Source organism: Pristis pectinata, chromosome 1 (genome assembly GCF_009764475.1).
Source record: "Pristis pectinata isolate sPriPec2 chromosome 1, sPriPec2.1.pri, whole genome shotgun sequence".
NCBI classification, from domain to species: Eukaryota; Metazoa; Chordata; class Chondrichthyes; order Rhinopristiformes; family Pristidae; genus Pristis; species Pristis pectinata.
The window spans coordinates 146,855,015-146,874,905 of NC_067405.1; the positions used below are offsets into that span (position 1 = coordinate 146,855,015).

The 19,891-nt window shown below is 44.1% G+C and overlaps 1 protein-coding gene across 2 annotated transcripts in view; it reads right to left on the bottom strand.

Annotated features, from left to right (window-relative positions):
• Window positions 1-19,891, bottom strand: part of brf1b (BRF1 RNA polymerase III transcription initiation factor subunit b) — a 414,814-nt gene that overhangs the window by 156,736 nt on the left and 238,187 nt on the right. For both annotated transcript variants that reach the window (XM_052012381.1, XM_052012387.1), the window contains exon 6: window positions 14,101-14,250. In XM_052012381.1, the coding sequence (XP_051868341.1) occupies window positions 14,101-14,250 (150 nt within the window). The remainder of the gene's footprint in view (window positions 1-14,100; window positions 14,251-19,891) is intronic.

The following is a 19,891-nucleotide window of genomic DNA, read 5'->3' on the forward strand; positions in this document are numbered from 1 at the left end:
TCTCACGCACAAAGCCATGCTGACTGTTCCTAATCAGTCCTTGTCTTTCCAAATGCAGATAGATCCTGTCTGTCATAACCTACCCACCACTGATGCTCGGCTCACTGGCTTGTACTACCCTGGCAGCTTACAGCTCTTCTTAAATAAAGGCACACCTTCTGTCTTCCAGTACCTCACCCATGGCTAACCATATACAAAAATCTCTGCTAGGGCCCTAGCTATATCTTCCCCTGCTTCCCACAAGTTCTAGGATATACTTGGTCAGGTTCCGGGGATTTATCCAACTTCATGTGCCAACACCTCCTCTTTCATATCATATTTCTCAGTTATTCGCAAGATCAATAATCTCCATTTTGGTCAATTTTTCAGTCAGTTGCTGTTGCTTCCCTATTCCACCCAAAGTGAAGCAACTTATGGGCCACAGTCATCTCACCACTGCACTCGTATCAGCAGACACAGGGAGAGTCCTGCACTGACCTAGCCTGACCATCTTCAACTGCTTCATTGGTGACCTTCCTTCCATCATAAGGCCAGAAGTGGGGACATCCACTGATGAATGCATAATGTTCAATTTCATTCACAACTCCTCAGCAGAAAGACTGAGATAATACTCAGGCATAGGCTGACAGTGGCAAGTAACATTCATGACAGCCAAGCAAAGACCAACTCCAGCATAAAAGTGTCAGATCACTTACCCTTGACATTCAATGGTATTACCATTACCATGATGCCCCACAATCAATATCCTGGGGGTCACAACTGACCAGGAACTCACCTGGACCAGCCACATAAATAACTTGGCTGAGAACAGGTCAGAGACTGGGCAACTGGCTCACCTGCTGACTTCCTAAGATCTTTCCACCAGCTCCAAGGCACAATTCAGGAGTGTGATGGAATACTCTCCATTCGCCTGGATCAGTGCAGCCCAACAACTCTTGAGGAGCTCAACCACATCTCGTACAAAGCGGCCGCTTGATTGGCACCCCATTCACCACCATAAACATTCATTCCCTCCACCACCGGCACATAGCGGCTGCAGTGTGTACCTTCTACAAAATGCACTCTAATTACTCACCCAGGTTATTCCAACAGCACCTCCCAAACCCATCACCTCTACTAGCAAAGATACAAAGTGCATGGGAACACCACCATTTGCAGGTTCTCCTTCGGTTCCACACAGCCCAGCGCATCACGGACACCAGCCTCCCCTCCTTGGACACTGTCTTTACCTCTCGTTGTCTTGGTGAAGCAGCCAGCATAATCAAAGACCCCACCCACCCGAGACATTCTGTCTTCTCTCCTCTTCCATCGGGTAGAAGATACTGGAGCCTGAGGGCACGTACCACCAGACTTAAGGACAGCTTCTACCCCACTGTGATAAGACTATCGAACAGTTCCCGTACACAATGAGATGGATTATGACCTCATGATCTACCTTGTTGCGACCTTGCACCTTATTGCACTGCACTTTCTCTGTAGCTGTGACACTTTACTTTGTACTGTTATTGTTTTTACCTGTACTACCTCAATGCACTCTGTACTAACCCAATGTAACTGCACTGTGTAATGAATTGACCTGTACGATCGGTGTGCAAGACAAGTTTTTCACTGTACCTCGGTACAAGTGACAATAATAAACCAATACCATCCTGATTTGGAAACATATCTCCGGTGCTTATTGTTTCAGGGTCTAAACCCTGGAGCTTCCCCCCAAGCAGCACTGTGGGAACACCTTCACCCGGTGGGTCATGAAGGTGACTCACCCGTCACCTCTTTCACATGGGCAGTTGGGGATGGGCAATGATGCTGGCCTTGATGTTTGCGAAAATGAAGTAATATTCAGACCCAGCCAGACACCACCGCCGCAGTTGTGCAAACTAGACGCAGCCATGCGAAGACTGATTGAAGAGATATTAACGCATATGGAAGCAACAATCTGCTAGAGGAACTCAGCAGGTCTAGCAGCATCTGCAGTAGGAAAGGAACTGTCGACACTTCAGGTCGAAACCCTGCGTCAGGACGGGATGGATATGGAAGCAAACTTGGCTTGTGGGGAAGGAAATCTTCTGCCTGTATTGCACACGTAAAGCATCAAAAACATCCCAAGGTGCTTTGTGGGAGCTCTATCAAATAAGAAAAACTGATACTGAGCCAAGTCTCAGAACATTAGGGAAAATCTGAAAGCTTGTTTAAAGAGGGAGGTTTTAAGAAGGCTTAATGCACGGCTGCCATTGACGCAGCACTTACAAACAGTGCTAAAGAGGAAGGTTACAGAGAGGAGACAGAACTATTAACAATCTCAATTATCAGGGACAGGACCTGTGGTGAGCAGGTTAAAGAAGAGCATTCTACATTCAAAAAGATACCAAACTGAATGCATCTCGGACTGGATCCAAGATGCTCACAGCCCAGGGCATGTGCGCCCACCAGATACTCTACATGATACTGGAATGGAAGAATGTCTATTGTGACCGAGAACGGGTTAGGGTTGGGAGCATGCATCGTGGCTGGGTTCCCAATCCAGTACATGCATTTGCCTTTACAGAGATAAAGAAATGATCAGGGGAGGGACCGGATGATGAAGCTGTTGGCAACTTATGAATTACACATTAGAGATGGACTTTACTTGCTAATAAATAGTTCTTTCTCATTTTGAAGATAAAGGGTGGACGAGCCACAGAATCTCGGGGACCAGGTCTCACACCACAGCCAAGCCTGTTGGGTGGGTACTGCAGACCACTGCCCACTTCTCACATTTGCTTACTTTGTTTGATCACTGTTCCTGGGCTCTCAAATACATGATAAACATAGCAAAAAAGACATACATTTCCTGGCCTCACTGCTGATGCCAAGCAAATTTTAGATAAGCACTGTGAAACAGAGGCATCCATCCAGGCAGTGCTGCTGGCCTGTGCAGCTTCTGGATAGCAGCCACAACAATAATCTAAAGATAAGCTGTGTCACATGCATGCAGAATTTCTAACCTCCCCTACAGCTTGTTCCACTCACAGTCAGGGATTGAGGATGGACAGACAGCTGTTGAGTCAGCCATGGCTTAATGGGCAGCATTGTCACCTCTGAGGTGAAAGGTTGCAGGTTCAAGACCCACTCCAGGGACTTTTACACCATAAAAATCTAGCCTGACATTCCCAGTGCAGAACTGTCCGAGATCCTACCTTTAGATAGAGTGGTGAGCTGAGGCCCCATCTGTTCAATTGATATTGACTAAGGGCTGGATATTGGCAAGCAGGAATATACCTGCTTTTTCTTTGAAATGGTGCCTCGGCATCTTCCAGGTCAATGTAAAAGGTGGGGAGGGATAATATCAGCTGAACAGATTAACCAGTCCATTACCCACATGGACCTTTGTCAGAGTTTTCCACATGTAAATTCGCTGCCATGTATCCTACAATGCAACAATGACTACAATTCAGAAACACTTCATTAACTCTTAAACACTTCATTTACAAGGATGCTGCCTGGAATGCGGAGCATGTCTTATGAAAGCAGGTTGAGGGAACTCGGCCTTTTCTCCTTGGAGCAACAGAGGATGAGAAGTGACCTGATAGAGGTGTATAAGATGATGAGAGGCATTGATCGGGTAGATAGAGGCTTTTTCACAGGGCCGAAATGGTTGCCACAAGAGGACACAGGTTTAAGGTGTTGGGGAGTAGGTACAGAGGAGACGTCAGGGGTAAGTTTTTCACTCAGAGAGTGGTGTGCGTGGAATGGGCTGCCGGCAACGGTGGTGGAGGCGGATACGATAGGGTCTTTTAAGAGACTTTTGGATAGGTACATGGAGCTTAGAAAAATAGAGGGCTATGGGTAAGCCTAGTAATTTCTAAGATAGTGACATGTTCAGCACAGCTTTGTGGGCCAAAGAGCCTGTATGTGCTGTAGGTTTTCTATGTTTCTATGTAACTCCAAAGCACTGTCAGACCTCCTGTCAGGGAGGAAGCTTTGAAGGAGATTTATTCCCTACCCTATTGTGTTTCAGTGCAGGTATGTAAGCATTATTTGGTGCAGTGGCACTTGGGTCCCCTCTCTCTCACCTCTTTCGCTGGTACATTGTCAGTTGTATCACTGACATTTCCTGCTCACGCCCTGAAATGCAAAATTCCCTCAACTTTGCTGCCAATTTAATCTTCTACCTCATCTTTACATAGACTATCTTTGGCTCCTCCTCTCCCTTTCCTTGCCTCATTTTCTCTATCCAGTTCTGGGGATAGACTTCTGACGGATAATTCAGAACCACTCCGTAGATCATGCAACAACTAAGAAGAGAAATCATCAATGATCCAGTCAACACCCTTTCATCAGAATCACTCTGATGTATTAAATGGCCTGAAAGACTAACTCTGCTTTACTTTCTCTGCCTGCTGAATGTTTTCATCATTTTGTGTTTATATGAGATTTACTGCAGATGCTAGGAATCTAAAATAAGCACACAGTCCTGCATTTCCTGCCAGCCAGCTTCCTGTCAGGATTATACTTCATTCTCTGCTTGTCAACTACAGAACGTAGAACAATACAGCACAGGAACAGGCCCCTTTGGCCCACCATGTCTGCACTGACCATAATGCCAATCTAAACTAATCCCATCTGCACATCGTCCCTATCCCTCCATTCCCTGCCTGTTCATGTGTCTGACTACATGCCTCTTAAACGTTGCTATCATATCTGCTTCCACCACATACCCTAGCAGCATGTTCCAGGCACCCACCACTCTCTGTATAAAAAAAATTGCCACATAAATCTCCTTTAAACTTTTCCCCCTCTCACCTTAAACCTATGACCTCTAATATTTGGCATTTCCACCCTGGGAAAGAGATTCTGACCATCTACCCTATTTATGCCGCTCATAATTTTATAAACTTCTATCAGATCTCTCAGCCTCCGATGCTCCAGAGAAAACAATCCATTTGTCCAGCCTCTCCTTATAGGTAATTCTCTCTAATCCAGGCAGCATCCTGGTGAACCTCTCCTGCACCCTCTCCACAGCCTCCACATCCTTCCTATAGTGTGGCCAGAACTGCACACAATACTCCAAATATGGCCTGCGTGGGTTTCCTCCGGGTGCTCCAGTTTCCTCCCACATTCCAAAGACGTACGGGTTAGGAAGTTGTGGGCGTGCTATGTTGGCGCCGAAAGCGTGGTGACACTTGCGGGCTGCCCCCAGGACACTCTACGCAAAAGGTGCATTTCACTGTGTGTTTCGATGTACATGTGACTAATAAAGATATCTTATCTTATTTTAATCAAAGTTTTATATAGTGTGAACATGCATACTCAATGTCCCAACTGATGAAGGCAAGTGTGTCATATGCCCTTACCACCCTATCCACGTGTTGCCACTGTCAAGGAGGTCAGGACTTGCAATTCTCATAGCGTCACATTTTATACGGCACCGTGGGCTGGTCCAGAAAGTTAAGGCACATGGGATCCAAGGCGAGTTGGCTAATGGGAACCAAAATTGGCTTGGGGATAGGAGGCAGAAGGGTGCTTTTCTGATTGGAAGTCTGTGACTAGTGGTGTACTGAAGGAACCTGTGCTGTTTGTGATACATCTTAATGACTTGGATGTAAATGTTTGAGGGATGAATACTAGGTTTGTCGATGACACAAAAATTAGTGGTGTTGTGAATAGTGAGAAAGATTGTCGAAGGCCACAGCATGATATAGATGAGATTGGCGGATGGTTGGCAGAAGGAATTTAATCCCAATTAGTGCAAGGTGATGCATTTCGAGAAGTCAAAAAGGGGTAAGACATATACAGCAAGTGGTAAGGAACGCTAATGAACAGAGTGACCTTGAGGTTCAAGTCCATGGTTCCCTGAAGGTGGCAACAAGGGTAAACAGGATGGTTGAAGTAAGCATATCGTGTGCTTGCCTTTATAGATCAGAGCATAGAATATAAATGTTGGGACTTTACAAAACACTGGTTAGATAGCACTTAGGAGTACTATGTGCATTTCTGGTCACCACACTATAGGAAGGATGTGGTTGAACTGGAGAGAGTGCAGAGCAGATTCATCAGGATGTTGCCTGGATTGGAGGACTTTAGTTATGGGAAGAGATTAGATAGGCTGGGCTTGTTTTCCCTGGAGCGAAGGAGGTTGATATATAAAATTATAAGAAGCATAGATAGGGTAGATAATCAGAATCTTTTTCCCATGGTAGGGGTATAAGGAACAGGAGGGCAGGAGTTTAAGGTGGGAGGAAGGATATTTAAAAGGGATTTGAGGGGTAAATTTTTGCAGAGAGTGGTTGATACCTGGAACTTTCTGCCAGAGGATGTGCTGGAATCAGGTACAACCACTATTTAAAAGACATTTAGACAGGCACTTGAATAGGCAAGGCATATGGAGCCAACAAATAGCTAACAAATAACAAACAAACATACGCAGACAAATAGGATTACTGTAGATGGGCATGGATGTGGTGGACCGAAGGGCTTGTTTCTGTGCTGTGTGACTCTATGACTCTAATTTGGACCTCAGTACAAGGGAGAGGATGGAGATGTTGGCTTGCTTATCCAGATGGATCTGGTGGATTTTTGCAGAGACAACACTGGTGACATCTCTCTAGTGTTTTGTAGCTCAGATTAAGCTCATTAAACTAAAGTACATAAATTTTAAACAAGAAACGTTATAACCTTTGTGATTCAGCAAGAGAGTCAACATTTAGATTAGATAGATACAGGTAGATAGATATTTATTTATTAGTCACTTGTACATGGAAACACACAGTGAAGTGCGTCTTTTTGCATTACTGAGAATGTTCTGGGGGCAGCCCACAAGTGTCGCCACACTTCTGGCACCAACGTAGCATGCCCACAGCTCCTAACCGGTACGTCTTTGGAACGTGGGAGGAAACTGGAGCACCTGGAGGAAACCCACGCAGTCACAGGGAGAACGTACAAACTCCTTACAGACAGCAGCGGAATTGAACCCGGGTCGCTGGGTTCAACTATTACCACTTATGCCTTCTTTAGCCCATCTTATATCCCTTGCCCCATTACTGTCACTGGACACTGAGAGGCTGGGTTCTGTCTAACAGCTTTGCAAACAATTGACTGGTATATTGTTCCACAAGAGCCCCACTCCCCACTGATGACCCGTCTCCAACACTATTCTTCCTCTTGGTCACCCCCTTCTGACTCTTTACCCTCTCTCAACCTTTTCATTTCCATTTTGACTTCTCCATGTCTCTGACCCACTCCAACCTCACCCTCCCCAAAACCGCAGCTCCCAGCTATCTCTTGTATCTCCAGAGTGGCTTTGGTGATTTGTATATAGAATATTTTGAATTGATTATACTATTAGCATAAAGAAAGGATACTGATTGTATTGTATTTCCTGTATATATTTTTATGAATAAGGTTTAATTTTTGAAATTAAAAAAATCCTTGTAGTAGTGAGTTCTGTGTTCTCAACACTTCCTAGGCAAAGTTTTTTCTGAATTCCCTGTGGGATCTATGAGTAATTAATTCATATTTAGCTCTTCACCGGACAAGAGGAAACATCCTCTTCACACTTATCCAATCAAATCCTCTTTATAATTCAAAAAAAAACTCACAGGGACGCATCAGTCTTCACAAACCACAGCTGGTTCAATTTTTCCTGATGCATAAAATTCAGGTTTTCGGAATAAGATATATGGAACAAATAGAAATAAATGGGTAAGATCTCATAACCAGTATATAGCTACGGTCTCAAACAGACCAAGGCTGAAAACTAAATATTCTGAGGTTCCTGACATTTCAGGAGGATGGGCAGAGAAGAGAAAGGAGCTGGGTTTTTATAGTGGTAAGGAATGATCTTAGCACAGAAGATCTGGATGTAGAATCGACACACAAGAGACTGCAGATTCTGGAATCTGGAGCAACAAGATGCTGGAGGAACTCAGTGGGTCAGGCAGTTTCTGTGGAGGGAAATGGACAGTCGATGTTTGAGATGGATTGAAATAAGAAACGGAAAGGCCCCCTACCAGTAACTATATTGTAGCACAGTATATATAATGAAGAAGTAGACGGAGATTGTAAGGGCATGGACAACTATAATTTTTGTATAAATTGGACAAATCAAATTGCAAAGTTGGTCTTAAGGATGAGTTCAAAGAGTATTCAGGACAGTTTCTTAGAATAATATGTTGTAGAAATAATCAGAGAACAGGGTATTTTTGAACTGCTCATTTGCAATGAGATTAATTAATGATCTCATAGTTCAGGATCCTCTGAAAGAGAATGATTAGAACATGATATAATTTCACATTCAGTTTGAGAATGGGTCTGAAAGTGGTGACTTAAACAAACACGTTATAAAAGTATGAAGGCAGAGTTGGCTAAAGAGGAGAGGGAAATGTACAGTGCCATGCAAAAGTTTGGGCACCCCTGGTCACAATTTCTGTTACTGTGAATAGCTAAGCAAGTAAAAGATGACCTGATTTCCAAAAGGCATAAAGTTAAAAATGACACATTTCTTCAATATGTTAAGCAAGATTACTTTTTTATTTCCAGCTTTCACAGTTTCAAAATAACAAAAAAGGAAAAGGGCCTGAAGCAAAAGTTTGGGCACCCTACATGGTCAGTACTTAATAACACCCCCTTTGGCAAGTATCACAGCTTGTAAACACTTTCTGTAGCCAGCTAGGAGTCTTTCAATTCTTGTTTGGGGGATTTTCGCCCATTCTTCCTTGCAAAAGGCTTCTAGTTCTGTGAGATTCTTGGGCCGTTTTGCATGCACTGCTCTTTTGAGGTCTATCCACAGATTTCCAATGACGTTTAGGTCGGGGGACTGTGAGGGCCATGGCAAAACCTTCAGCTTGTGCCTCTTGAGGTAGTCCATTGTGGATTTTGAGGTGTGTTTAGGATCGTTATCCTGTTGTAGAAGCCATCCTCTTTTCACCTTCAGCATTTTTACAGACGGTGTGATGTTTGCTTCCAGAATTTGCTGGTATTTAATTGAATTCATTCTTCCCTCTACCAGTGAAATGTTCCCCATGCCACTGGCTGCAACACAAGCCCAAAGCATGGTCGATCCACCCCCATGCTTAACAGTTGGAAAGGTGTTCCTTTCATGAAATTCTGCACCCTTTTTTCTCCAAACGTACCTTTGCTCATTGCGGCCAACAAGTTCTATTTTAACTTCATCAGTCCACAGGACTTGTTTCCAAAATGCATCAGGCTTGTTTAGATGTTCCTTTGCAAACTTCTGACGCTGAATTTTGTGGTGAGGACGCAGGAAAGGTTTTCTTCTGATGACTCTTCCATGAGGTCATATTTGTGCAGGTGTCGCTGCACAGTAGAACAGTGCACCACCACTCCAGAGCCTGCTAAATCTTCCTGAAGGTCTTTTGTAGTCAAACGGGGGTTTTGATTTGGCTTTCTAGCAATCCTACGAGCAGTTCTCTCGGAAAGTTTTCTTGGTCTTCCAGATCTCAACTTGACTTCCACCGTTCCTGTTAATTGCCATTTCTTAATTACATTACGAACTGAGGAAACAGCTACCTGAAAATGCTTTGCTATCTTCTTACAGCCTTCTCCTGCTTTGTGGGCATCATTTATTTCAATTTTCAGAGTGCTAGGCAGCTGCTTAGAGGAGCCCATGGCTGCTGATTGTTGGGAAAGGTTTGAGGAGTCACGGTATTTATAAAGCTTTGAAACTTGCATCACCTGGCCTTTCCTAACGATGGCTGTGAACAAGCCATAGCCCTAACAAGCTAATGAAGGCCTGAGACCTTGGTAAAATTTATCTGAGAGCTCAAATCTCTTGGGGTGCCTAAACTTTTGCACGGTGCTCCTTTCCTTTTTTTACTCTTAAAATTTTACAAAACAAAAGTAATACACTAATCTTGCTTAAAATGTTGAAAAGAATGTTTCACCTTTAACTTTATGACTTTTGGAGATCAGGTCATCTTCTACTCACTTAACTATTCACAGTAAAAGAAATTTTGACCAGGGTTGCCCAAACTTTTGTACGCCACTGTATATCAAAAGATAAGACACAGTTAAGTAGTGGCAGATAAGAAAATATTTCACATTTCTCAGCAAAAAAATATTTCCCATTGAGAATAAAGATAATCTATCCATGGCAAGCCGAAAGAAGACAAGGATGGTATTAAATTGAAAGAAAAGCCACAGAATATTGCAAGGATTAGCAATAGGCCAGAAGATTGATAAATGTTTAGAACCAATAAAGAATGACTTAAAAAGACAGTAGAAGGAGCAGGCACGGTAGTGTAGCGATTAGCATAACGCTATTACAGTGCCAGCGACCTGGGTTCAATTCCGGCCGCTGTCTGTAAGGAGTTTGTACGTTCTCCCTGTGTCTGCGTGGGTTTCCTCCGGGTGCTCTGGTTTCCTCCCACATTCCAAAGACGTACGGGTTAGGAAGTTGTGGGCATGCTATGTTGGCGCCAGAAATATCAAAACTGACTATGAAATTCTGCAAGGATATAACATGAGATCAGTTAAAATAAATACTGGCCCCTTAGAAGAAGAGACAGGGGGATTAATAAGGGGAAACAAGGAAATTGCACAGCCTTTGAATAAACATTTTGTATTCATAGTAGAAGATATAAATATCATCCTGACTATACAAGAAAATCAGTGAGTAAAAAGCAATCAACACCACTGAAGAAAAAATGCAAGGTAAATCACTGAGACTGGAGGTTTGGCAACCTAATTCAACCCTTGAAACTAACGGTCAGCTAGAAAGAAGCTGCTGCAGAGATATTGAATGAATTGCTTGCAATCTTCCAAAGTTCCCTTGATTCTGGAGAAGTCCCATTAGATCGAGTTAGGAAATTGGATGGAAAATTGTCTTGGTGGGAGGAGGCAGAAAGTGGTAGTGGAAGGTTGTTTTTCTGACTGGAGGCTGATATGCCACAGGGATTAGCGCTGAGTTCTGCTTTAATGATGTGGATGAGAATGGAAGGGGCATGATTAGTAAATTTACAGATTACACCAAATTGGTGGTGTGGACAGTGAAGAAGATTGTCCAAGGTTACAGCAGGATCCAGATCAAGTGGGAAAGTGGGCAAGGGAATGGCAGATGGGATTTAACTCAGATGAATGCAAAGTGGTGAACTTAGAAGTTACACCAGGGCAGGAAATACAAAGTGAATGGCAAGGCCCTGGGGAGTCTTGCTGAACAGACGGATCTTGGGGTCCAAGTACATAGTTCCCTGAAAACGAGAACACAGGCAGACAGGGTGGTGAGGAAGGCGCATGGCATACTTGCCTTCATCAGCCGAAGCTTTGGGTATAAGAGTTGGGACGTCATATTACAGTTGTACAAAATGTTGGTTTGGCTGCACTTGGAGCACTGTGTGCAGTTCTGGTTCCCACACTATAGGAAGGATGCGGTTGAGCAAGAGAGGGTGCAGAAGAGATTCACGAGCATGTTACATGGATTGGAGGGCTTGAGTTATAAGGAGAGATTGGATAGTCTGGGTCTGTTTTCCTGGAGTGAAGGAGGGTGAGGGGTGACATGACAGGGGTATATAAAATTATGAGAAGCATTGATAGGGTAGCCATAGTCTGTTTCCCATAATAGGGGTGTCTAAAACTAGAAGGCATAGGTTTAAGGTGAGGCAGAGAAGGTTTACAGATCTAAGAGACAAATTTTTCAAACACAAAGTAGTTGGTATCTGGAATGAGCTGCCAGAGGAGGAGGTAGAGGCAGGAACAGTAACAACATTTAGGAAGCATCTGGACAGGTGCTTGAATGAGCAGGGCCCAGAGGGATATGAAATTAATGCAGGCAGATGGGATTAGTATAGGGAGGGATAATGGTCGGCATAGACGCGGTGGGCTGAAGGGCCTGTTTCTATGCTGTACAACTCTATGAGGACACTCAGATATCTCTAAACACAGCATTGGAAGACTGCACAATTCAGCTGTACAAAGATATCTGAATGTCCTCTTAATGCAGGACAGATATTTAGCAGCTAGCTCCAGCAAATAATTAAGACAGCAAATAAAACATTGTTCTTTCTTAGAGTCATAAAATCATAGAAATCTACAGGCCCTTCAGCCCATCTAGTCCATACTGACCTGACCTTCTGCCTAGTCCCATCTACCTGCACCCAGACCATATCCCTACAAACCCCTCCCATCCATGTACCTATCCAAACCCCTCTTAAATCTTTCAATTGAACCCGCATCCACCACTTCTGCTGGCAGCTCGTTCCACACTCACATCACCCTCTGAGTGAAGAAGTTTCCCCTCAGATTCCCCTTAAATATTTCACCTTGCACCCTAAACCTATGTCCTCTAGTTCTAGTCTCACCCAACCTGAGGGGAAAAAGCCTGCATGCATTCACCCTATCTATACCCCTCATAATTTTGTAAACCTCTATAAGATCTCCCCTCATTCTCTTGCGCTCCAGGGAATCAAGTCCTAACCTATTCAACCTTTCCCTATAACTCAGGTCCTCAAGTTCCGACAACATCCTTGTAAATTTTCTCTGATCCAGTTTATCACATCATCTAAATTATTAATATAGATGATAAACAACAACGGGCCCAGCACCGATCCCTGCGGCACACCACTAGTCACAGGCCTCCAGTCAGAGAGACAACCATCTACTACCACTCTCTGCCTTCTCCTGCAAAGCCAATGTTGAATCCAATTGACTACCTCATCCTGGATGCCAAGCGACTTAACCTTCTGGACCAGCCTCCTATGCGGGACTTTGTCAAAGGCCTTGCTAAAGTCCATGTAGACAACATCCACAGTCTTTCCCTTGGAGTGGCACAGGTAGTGTAGTGGTTAGTGTAATGCTATTACAGCGCGAGCGACCCGGATTCAATTCCAGCCGCTGTCTGCAAGGAGTCTGTACATTCTCCCCGTGACTGCGTGGGTTTCCTCCGGGTGCTCCGGTTTCCTCCCACATTCCAAAGACGTACAGGTTAGGAAGGTGTGGTCATGCTATGTTGATGCCGGAAGCGTGGCGACACTTGCGGGCTGCCCCCAGAACATTCTATGGAAAAGATGCATCTCACTGTGTGTTCCAATGTACATGTGACTAATAAATAAATACCTATGTATTTATTTAAAACCTATAAATATCTATGTCATCGACCTTCTTGGTAACCTCCCCGAAAAACTCTGTAAGATTGGTTAGACATTGAGCAGAAAAATAAGGAAATGTTGCTATAACTGTGAAGGGTAACGGGGACATATGCATGCTTTTAATCTCCTTATTTAAAGAGACTTTTACTTGTGTGGGACACAGTTTCTACAAGGGTCACAAGGTCGGTTTCTTTGATGAAGTGGGTGTCTTAAGAAGAATGATTAAGCAAGTTGAACTGAAGCTCGTTGGAGTTTAGAAGAATGAGTGGTGATCTTATTAAAACCTAAGACTCCTGGGGATGGGGGGGACTGCCAGGGTGGTAATTGCCCCATGGGGAGTATCTAGACAGGGCTACTCAGACTTAGAAATGAGAAGAGGAGGAAGTTCTCACATGGGGTTGAGAATCTTTGGAAGCTTTTTCTCCCAAAGAGTTACAGAGGCTGAATCACTGAGTATATTTAAGACTGAAATAGTGAGATTTTTGACCTCCTGGAGAATCGAGAGATTAGGGCCTCAAAACGGAGTTGACACCAGTCTTATTGAATGACACTGCAACTCAGGGGGCACGTGGCCTAATCCTACTCCAATTTCTCATATGCATCCCATGGAAATGATTTCTGCACCTTCTCCACTGCCTCCACATCCTTCGTTCGCAGTACTTCCAATTTGGTTTAAGCAGGTTCAGCATAAATTTACCCCACACTGCCCTGATGCAGGGTCTCAACCCCAAACATCGACCATCCCTTTGCCTCCACAGATGCTGCCTAACCCAGTTCTTCCAGCAGTTTAGTTTTTGCTCCAGTTTATTGACCTCTTTACTCTTTCAGCTAAGCTTGCTTGAGGGAATTCCAAGAAATGGGAGTTGATGTAAGGGTAACAGAGGTGGTGAGGGCCAGAGTGCATTGTAGAGTGAAGGGGAGGTGAGGGTTCAGGGGGAGGGAGCAAGGGGTAAGGGTGAGATGGAAAGAGTAAGGTTAGGGGTTAAGGTGGGAGTGAGGGTGATGGACAAGGACGTGGTACCTGCTCCGCACAGACCCGAAGGCCGCCGGCCAGTGTGCATCCAGTCGCGTTTCATCCTCTGCAACAGTCGAAGGGCCGTCATGGAAACCTCGTGATTCTTATCCCCGAACTCCAGCATGTGCGCAAACCGTGGGATGTATAAACACGGGTCTGTAGGAAAAGGAAGGAATGTTAGAATGGTGGTGGGGGGGGGGGGAGGCAGTGGTGGGAAGACCAGCGACAGAATTTGAGCAGCAGGAGTATGGAAATCCCCAGCGAAAAAAGACTTTCTAACAGATGTTGCCCCAACCAAATGCAGAACATCAACAATCAGGAACAGAATCAGGTTTATTATCACTGACTTATGGCGTGAAATCTGTTGTTTTGTAGCAGCAGTACAGTGCAAAGACATAAAATTACTACAAATTACAAAAATAAATAAATGGTGCAAAAAAAAGGAATAATGAGGTAATGTTTATGGGTTCATGGACCGTTCAGAAATCTGATGGTGGAGGGAAAAAAGCTGTTTCCGAATTGTTGAGTGTGGATCTTTAGGCTCCTGTACCTCCTCCCCAATGGTAGTAACGAGAAGAGGGCATGTCCCGGGTGGTGAGGGTCCTTAGTGATGGATGCTGCCTTCTTGAGGCACCGCCTCTTGAAGATGTCCTCGATGGTGGGGAAGGTTGTGCCCGTGATGGAGCTGGCTGAGTCTACAACCCTCTGCAGCCTCTTGCAATCCTGTGCATTGGAGCCTCTGTACCAGGTGATGATGCAACCAGTCACCAGTGGTTTCACATTTCCCCGTCAAATCTCTGCCTTTGCTGATAGATTCACATTTTATTCCTGTCACTGAGTGCTTCTACAAAAATATTTTTTGGAGAGATGACTCAGATAGTGCAAATTGGGCACAGGGAGGATGGGGAAGTGTGGAACAGTAGCAAGCTGTCACCCATATCAAAACAAGAAAAGCAAAATTGAATTCCACAGCAGGAATGACAGAATTTGGAATTAAGTGAATAATTTAAATTAAGACTAGTCTCAATAACAGCTCGCCAGGCTGAAGGACAGCTTCTATCCCACTGATATAAGACTATTGAATGGTCTCCTAGTACGATAAGATGGACTCTTGACCTCACAATCTACCTCGTTGTGGCCTTGCACCTTATTGTCTGCCTGCACTGCACTTTCTCTGTAACTGTAACACTTTATTCTGCATTCTGTTATTGTTTTCCCTTGTACTACCTCAATGCATCGTTGCAATAAAATGATCATCTGATGTAATGGATGGCATGCACTTTGTTAGAAGGAATAAAGGCGTACACTATTCTCTAAATGGAGAGAGAATTCAGAAATTGGAGGTGAAAAGGGATTTGGGAGTCCTAGTGCAGGATTCCCTGAAGGTTAACTTGCAGGTTGAGTCAGTAGTAAGGAAGGCAAATGCAATGTTAGCATTCACTTTGAGAGGACTAGAATATAAAAGCAAGGATGTAATGCTGAGGCTTTATAAAGCAATGGTCAGACCACATTTGGAGTATTGTGAGCAGTTTTGGGCCCCATATCTAAGGAAGGATGTGTCAGCATCAGAGAGGGTCCAGAGGAGGTTTACAAGAATGATCCCGGGGATGAAAGGGTTAACATATGAGGAGTGTTTGATGGCTCTGGGCCTGTACTCACTGCAGTTTAGAAGGATGAGGGAGGATCTCATTGAAACCTACGGAATATTGAAAGGGCTGGATAGAGTGGATGTGGAGAGCATGTTTCCAGATGAAAAACACGATGATGCTGGAGGAACTCAGCAGGCCAGGCAGCATCCGTGGAGAAAAGCAGGCGGTCAACATTTCGGGTCAGGACTCTTCTTCAGGACTGGATAGGAAAAGGGGAAGCCCAATATATAGGAGGGAAAAAGCAGAGCAGTGATAGGTGGACAAAAGAGGGGAGGCGGGGTGGGCACAGGGTGTTGATGGGCAGATGCAGGTAAGAGACAGTGATAGGCAGGTGTGGGGGAGGAGGGGAGAGCAGGTCCACCGGGGGATGCGTCAAAGGTAAGGATGAAAAAAGGTGGGAGGGGAGTAAAAAGAAAGAGAGATAGGTTAGGAAAGGGAAGACAAGGAAGAGGTATGGTTGGGGGTGGGTGCGATGGGAGGGTGGGGATTACTTGAAGTGGGAGAATTCAATGGTCATGCCATTGGCAGCGGAGGAGGCTGACTACTGACATATCTGTGATAGTGTGGTACAGTTAGTATTTACTGTGCACACCTATTCCCCCTTGGGAGGTTGGGGCACTGAAGGTAACGCCATTGACTGCCGAGAGTATGTGGTTAGACTCTCTCTTGGACATAATCGTACTTTGCACTCCCGTGACACTGACGTTATTTGCCTCTTACCTGCCTATATGACATTAAGATCAGTCATTTGCCCCTGATCTCGTGCTTTCTGCCAACATTTGGACAAAATGAGTTAACGGTCCTGGCAAAATCGGAACTGAGCATTAGTGAGCAGATTACTTGCTGGTAAACGCTGTTTGATCACACTGTTAATGGTTTTCACAATTCCACTACAAATTGGGGGTGGGCTAACAGGGCAGTAATTAGTCAGGTCATGTTTGCCTTATTTCACCTAGACAATGCAACAGTTTGTAGCTCTGCCTGAATAGCTTAGTTTAACATAATCATCGACGTAGGACCCAAAGAAATGTATTCCAGCCTCAGTGAGAAATGGATTAAGAGAAAAAATATACTTTTAGCAACAACTTGAATGGGAAAAAACAATAGATTTTAAGATATCATGGGGAGTGGTTTGCAAGCATGAGGAACAGAATTCTCCCTATAAATTGTGTTCAGTTCTGGTCACCTCATTATAGAAAGGATGTGGAAGCTTTAGAGAGAGTGCAGAGGAGATTTACCAGGATGCTGCCTGGATTGGAGAGCATGTCTTATGAGGATAGGTTGAGCGAGCTCAGGCTTTTCCCTTTGGAGAGAAGGAGGATGAGAGGTGACTTGATAGAGGTGTACAAGATGATAAGAGGCATAGATTGAGTGGACAGTCAGAGACTTTTTCCCAGGGCAACAATGACTAACACAAGGGGACATAATTTTAAGGTGACTGGAGGAAGGTATAAGGGGGATGTCAGGGGTAAGTTTTTTTACACAGAGTGGTGGGTGCGTCGAACGCACGGCCAGCAGAGGTTGTGGGGGCAGATACATTAGGGACATTTAAGAGACTCTTAGATAGACACATGAATGATAGAAAAATAGGGGGCTGTGTGGAAGGGAAGGATTAGATAGATCTTAGAGCAGGATAAAATGTCGGCACAACATTGTGGGCCGAAGGGCCTGTTCTGTGCTGTAGTGTTCTATGTCCTAAATCTTAACTTGTTTTTCAACAGCCGTAATTGCGGAGCACTACTCGTTTGCTCCTGATAGTACAGTATTATAGCTGTACTTGAGAATGTCACACTCATTTACAACATTAGTCAAAAATACTGATATGACAAAATTGTTACAGCATTCATCCACAAGCAGAACAGGAACAGTAACACAATGATGTAATGTTTGGGACACACTGTACAAAAGAAGCAGTAACATACTGATGTAGCATTCTGAAGATATTCTACAACAATAACACTTCAGTGTAACTTTTAATTCTCCCTATGCTTGTCCAATTCCATCTTGCCTTTGAGAGAGGGCAAAATTTGAACATTTCTTTAACTTATTTAACTTACTAGTAAAGTTATTTAATAATTTTCACACACTATTCCTGAGGATTTGGTCTTCTGCTTGGTGGGTCATGAGAGATTACAGTGTCAGGATCTGAAAGTTATTCAACTGCTCGAGCATCATGATCGACTGTGCTTACATCCAACACCTCCATAATTGTACTGGGTTGTTCTCAAGAGCTGGAACCCTCTGGTAAGTTTGCCCTATCTGGCGCAATACACCCACTGATGATGACAGGACACATATGATCACATCCAATCCCATCCCAGTGAATTCCCTTGCCAACGGAGGAGGCAAGGCACATTTGTGGAACTGCTTTGCTCAAAAGCTTCCCCCAGAACACTACACAAAAGATGCATTTCACTGTGTGTTTCACTGTGTGACCAATAAAGATATCTTATCTCATCTAACTAGTAATCATTCTGGCACCAGCTGCTCATTGCGTCAAGTCGTACCTGGGACAGAAAAAAACTGTGCAAGGGGTTAGAGGAGGAAGAGTGAGTGCAAGAGATCAGTTGAGCAAGAGCGCGCATCACTTTAGGGCCTAATATTCTGCTGCTAATTAATATGTCATCACTGGTCTAATAAAAAGAGCAGAGCTGTGGGTTGAATTTGGAGAGCTGGTTTTGTGCCTCTGCAATGCAGATTTTGAACTGTCAGCCGAATTCCAAACACACACGCACACATACACGCACACAGACACACACAGACACACAATGCTGTTGCAGCAGGAGAGAACTCATCAAACTGCGCGCTAGCAAGACACATAAGGGTAAACAAATGAACAAGTCGTGGACACAGGGAAAATTTGGGTGTGAATAAAGACATTGTAAATGCAGCTTTCAAAACGAGCTGAAAGCACAAATGGTTCTACAAGTGGCATGTATTGGAATTGGTATTGGTTTATTGTTGTCACTTGTACTGAGGTACAGTGAAAAGCTTGTCTTAACTCTGAATTCCCTACTGCCATTTATGTTCACCTCCCCTACGCCAATCTTTGATTCATCATGCCACTTCTTCCCCTGAACACATTGACCTCCAGATGGATGCTGCTGCAGGATTTGGGTTTGCCCAGAGCAAGGAACTTCATTGACATCATCCTCACCAAGGTAACTGTGGCAGATGCATCTCTCCGTGACAGAATTGGTAGAAAATAAGAACATGAGAAATAGGAACAGGAGTTGGCCATCACGCCTGCTTCACCAATCAACAAATTCATGTTTATCCTCTGCCTCAGTACCATTTTTCTGCCCTATCTCCATGTTCCTTGCACAGACCTTGTGAAGATAAAGTTCTATCTTTGCACCGAGGATGCCCTCTATCATGTTGTGTGGCTGTAAAATCATCTTAAATGATCTGGAATCATAACAGATCTGGCAGCTATCATGAGATGCTGTGGACCATCAGCAGTAGCTTCTCCGCTCCTTGCCTTGGCTAATACAAGAAAGCACTCGATGGAGTCATACATGACAGAAATAGGTCCTCTGACCCACATCATCCATGTTCTATATGCAAGTTCTTTCCTCCATCAATGCTTTATATGGGAAACTGAAAAAAAAATCACCAAACACCAGGAAAAATACTGCAATCCTATGAGAGATAGTATTTAACCTATCCACTCAACATAAATATTGGAAATAGAGAGGTGGGACCCCACCCACCCGGGACATTCTCTCTTCTGTCCTCTTCCATCGGGTAGACGATACAGGCACCTGAGGGCACGTACCACCAGACTTGACAGCTTCTACCCACTGTGATAAGACTATTGAACGGTTCCCTTATATGATGAGATGGACTATGACCTCACAATCTACCTTGTTGTGACCTTGCACATTATTGCACTGCACTTTCCCTGTAGCTGTGACACTTTGTACTGTTATTGTTTTTACCTATACTACATCAATGCACTCTGTACTAACCCAATGTAACTGCACTGTGTAATGAACTGACCTGTACGATGGGTTTGCAAGACAAGTTTTTCACTGTATCTTAGTACAAGTGACAATAAAAAAACAATACCAATACCTTACCCATAAGTTAGAGGCAAGGAAAATCACTGTCCCCCCTTCCCACAGCCCCATCTTCCCTCATCCAAA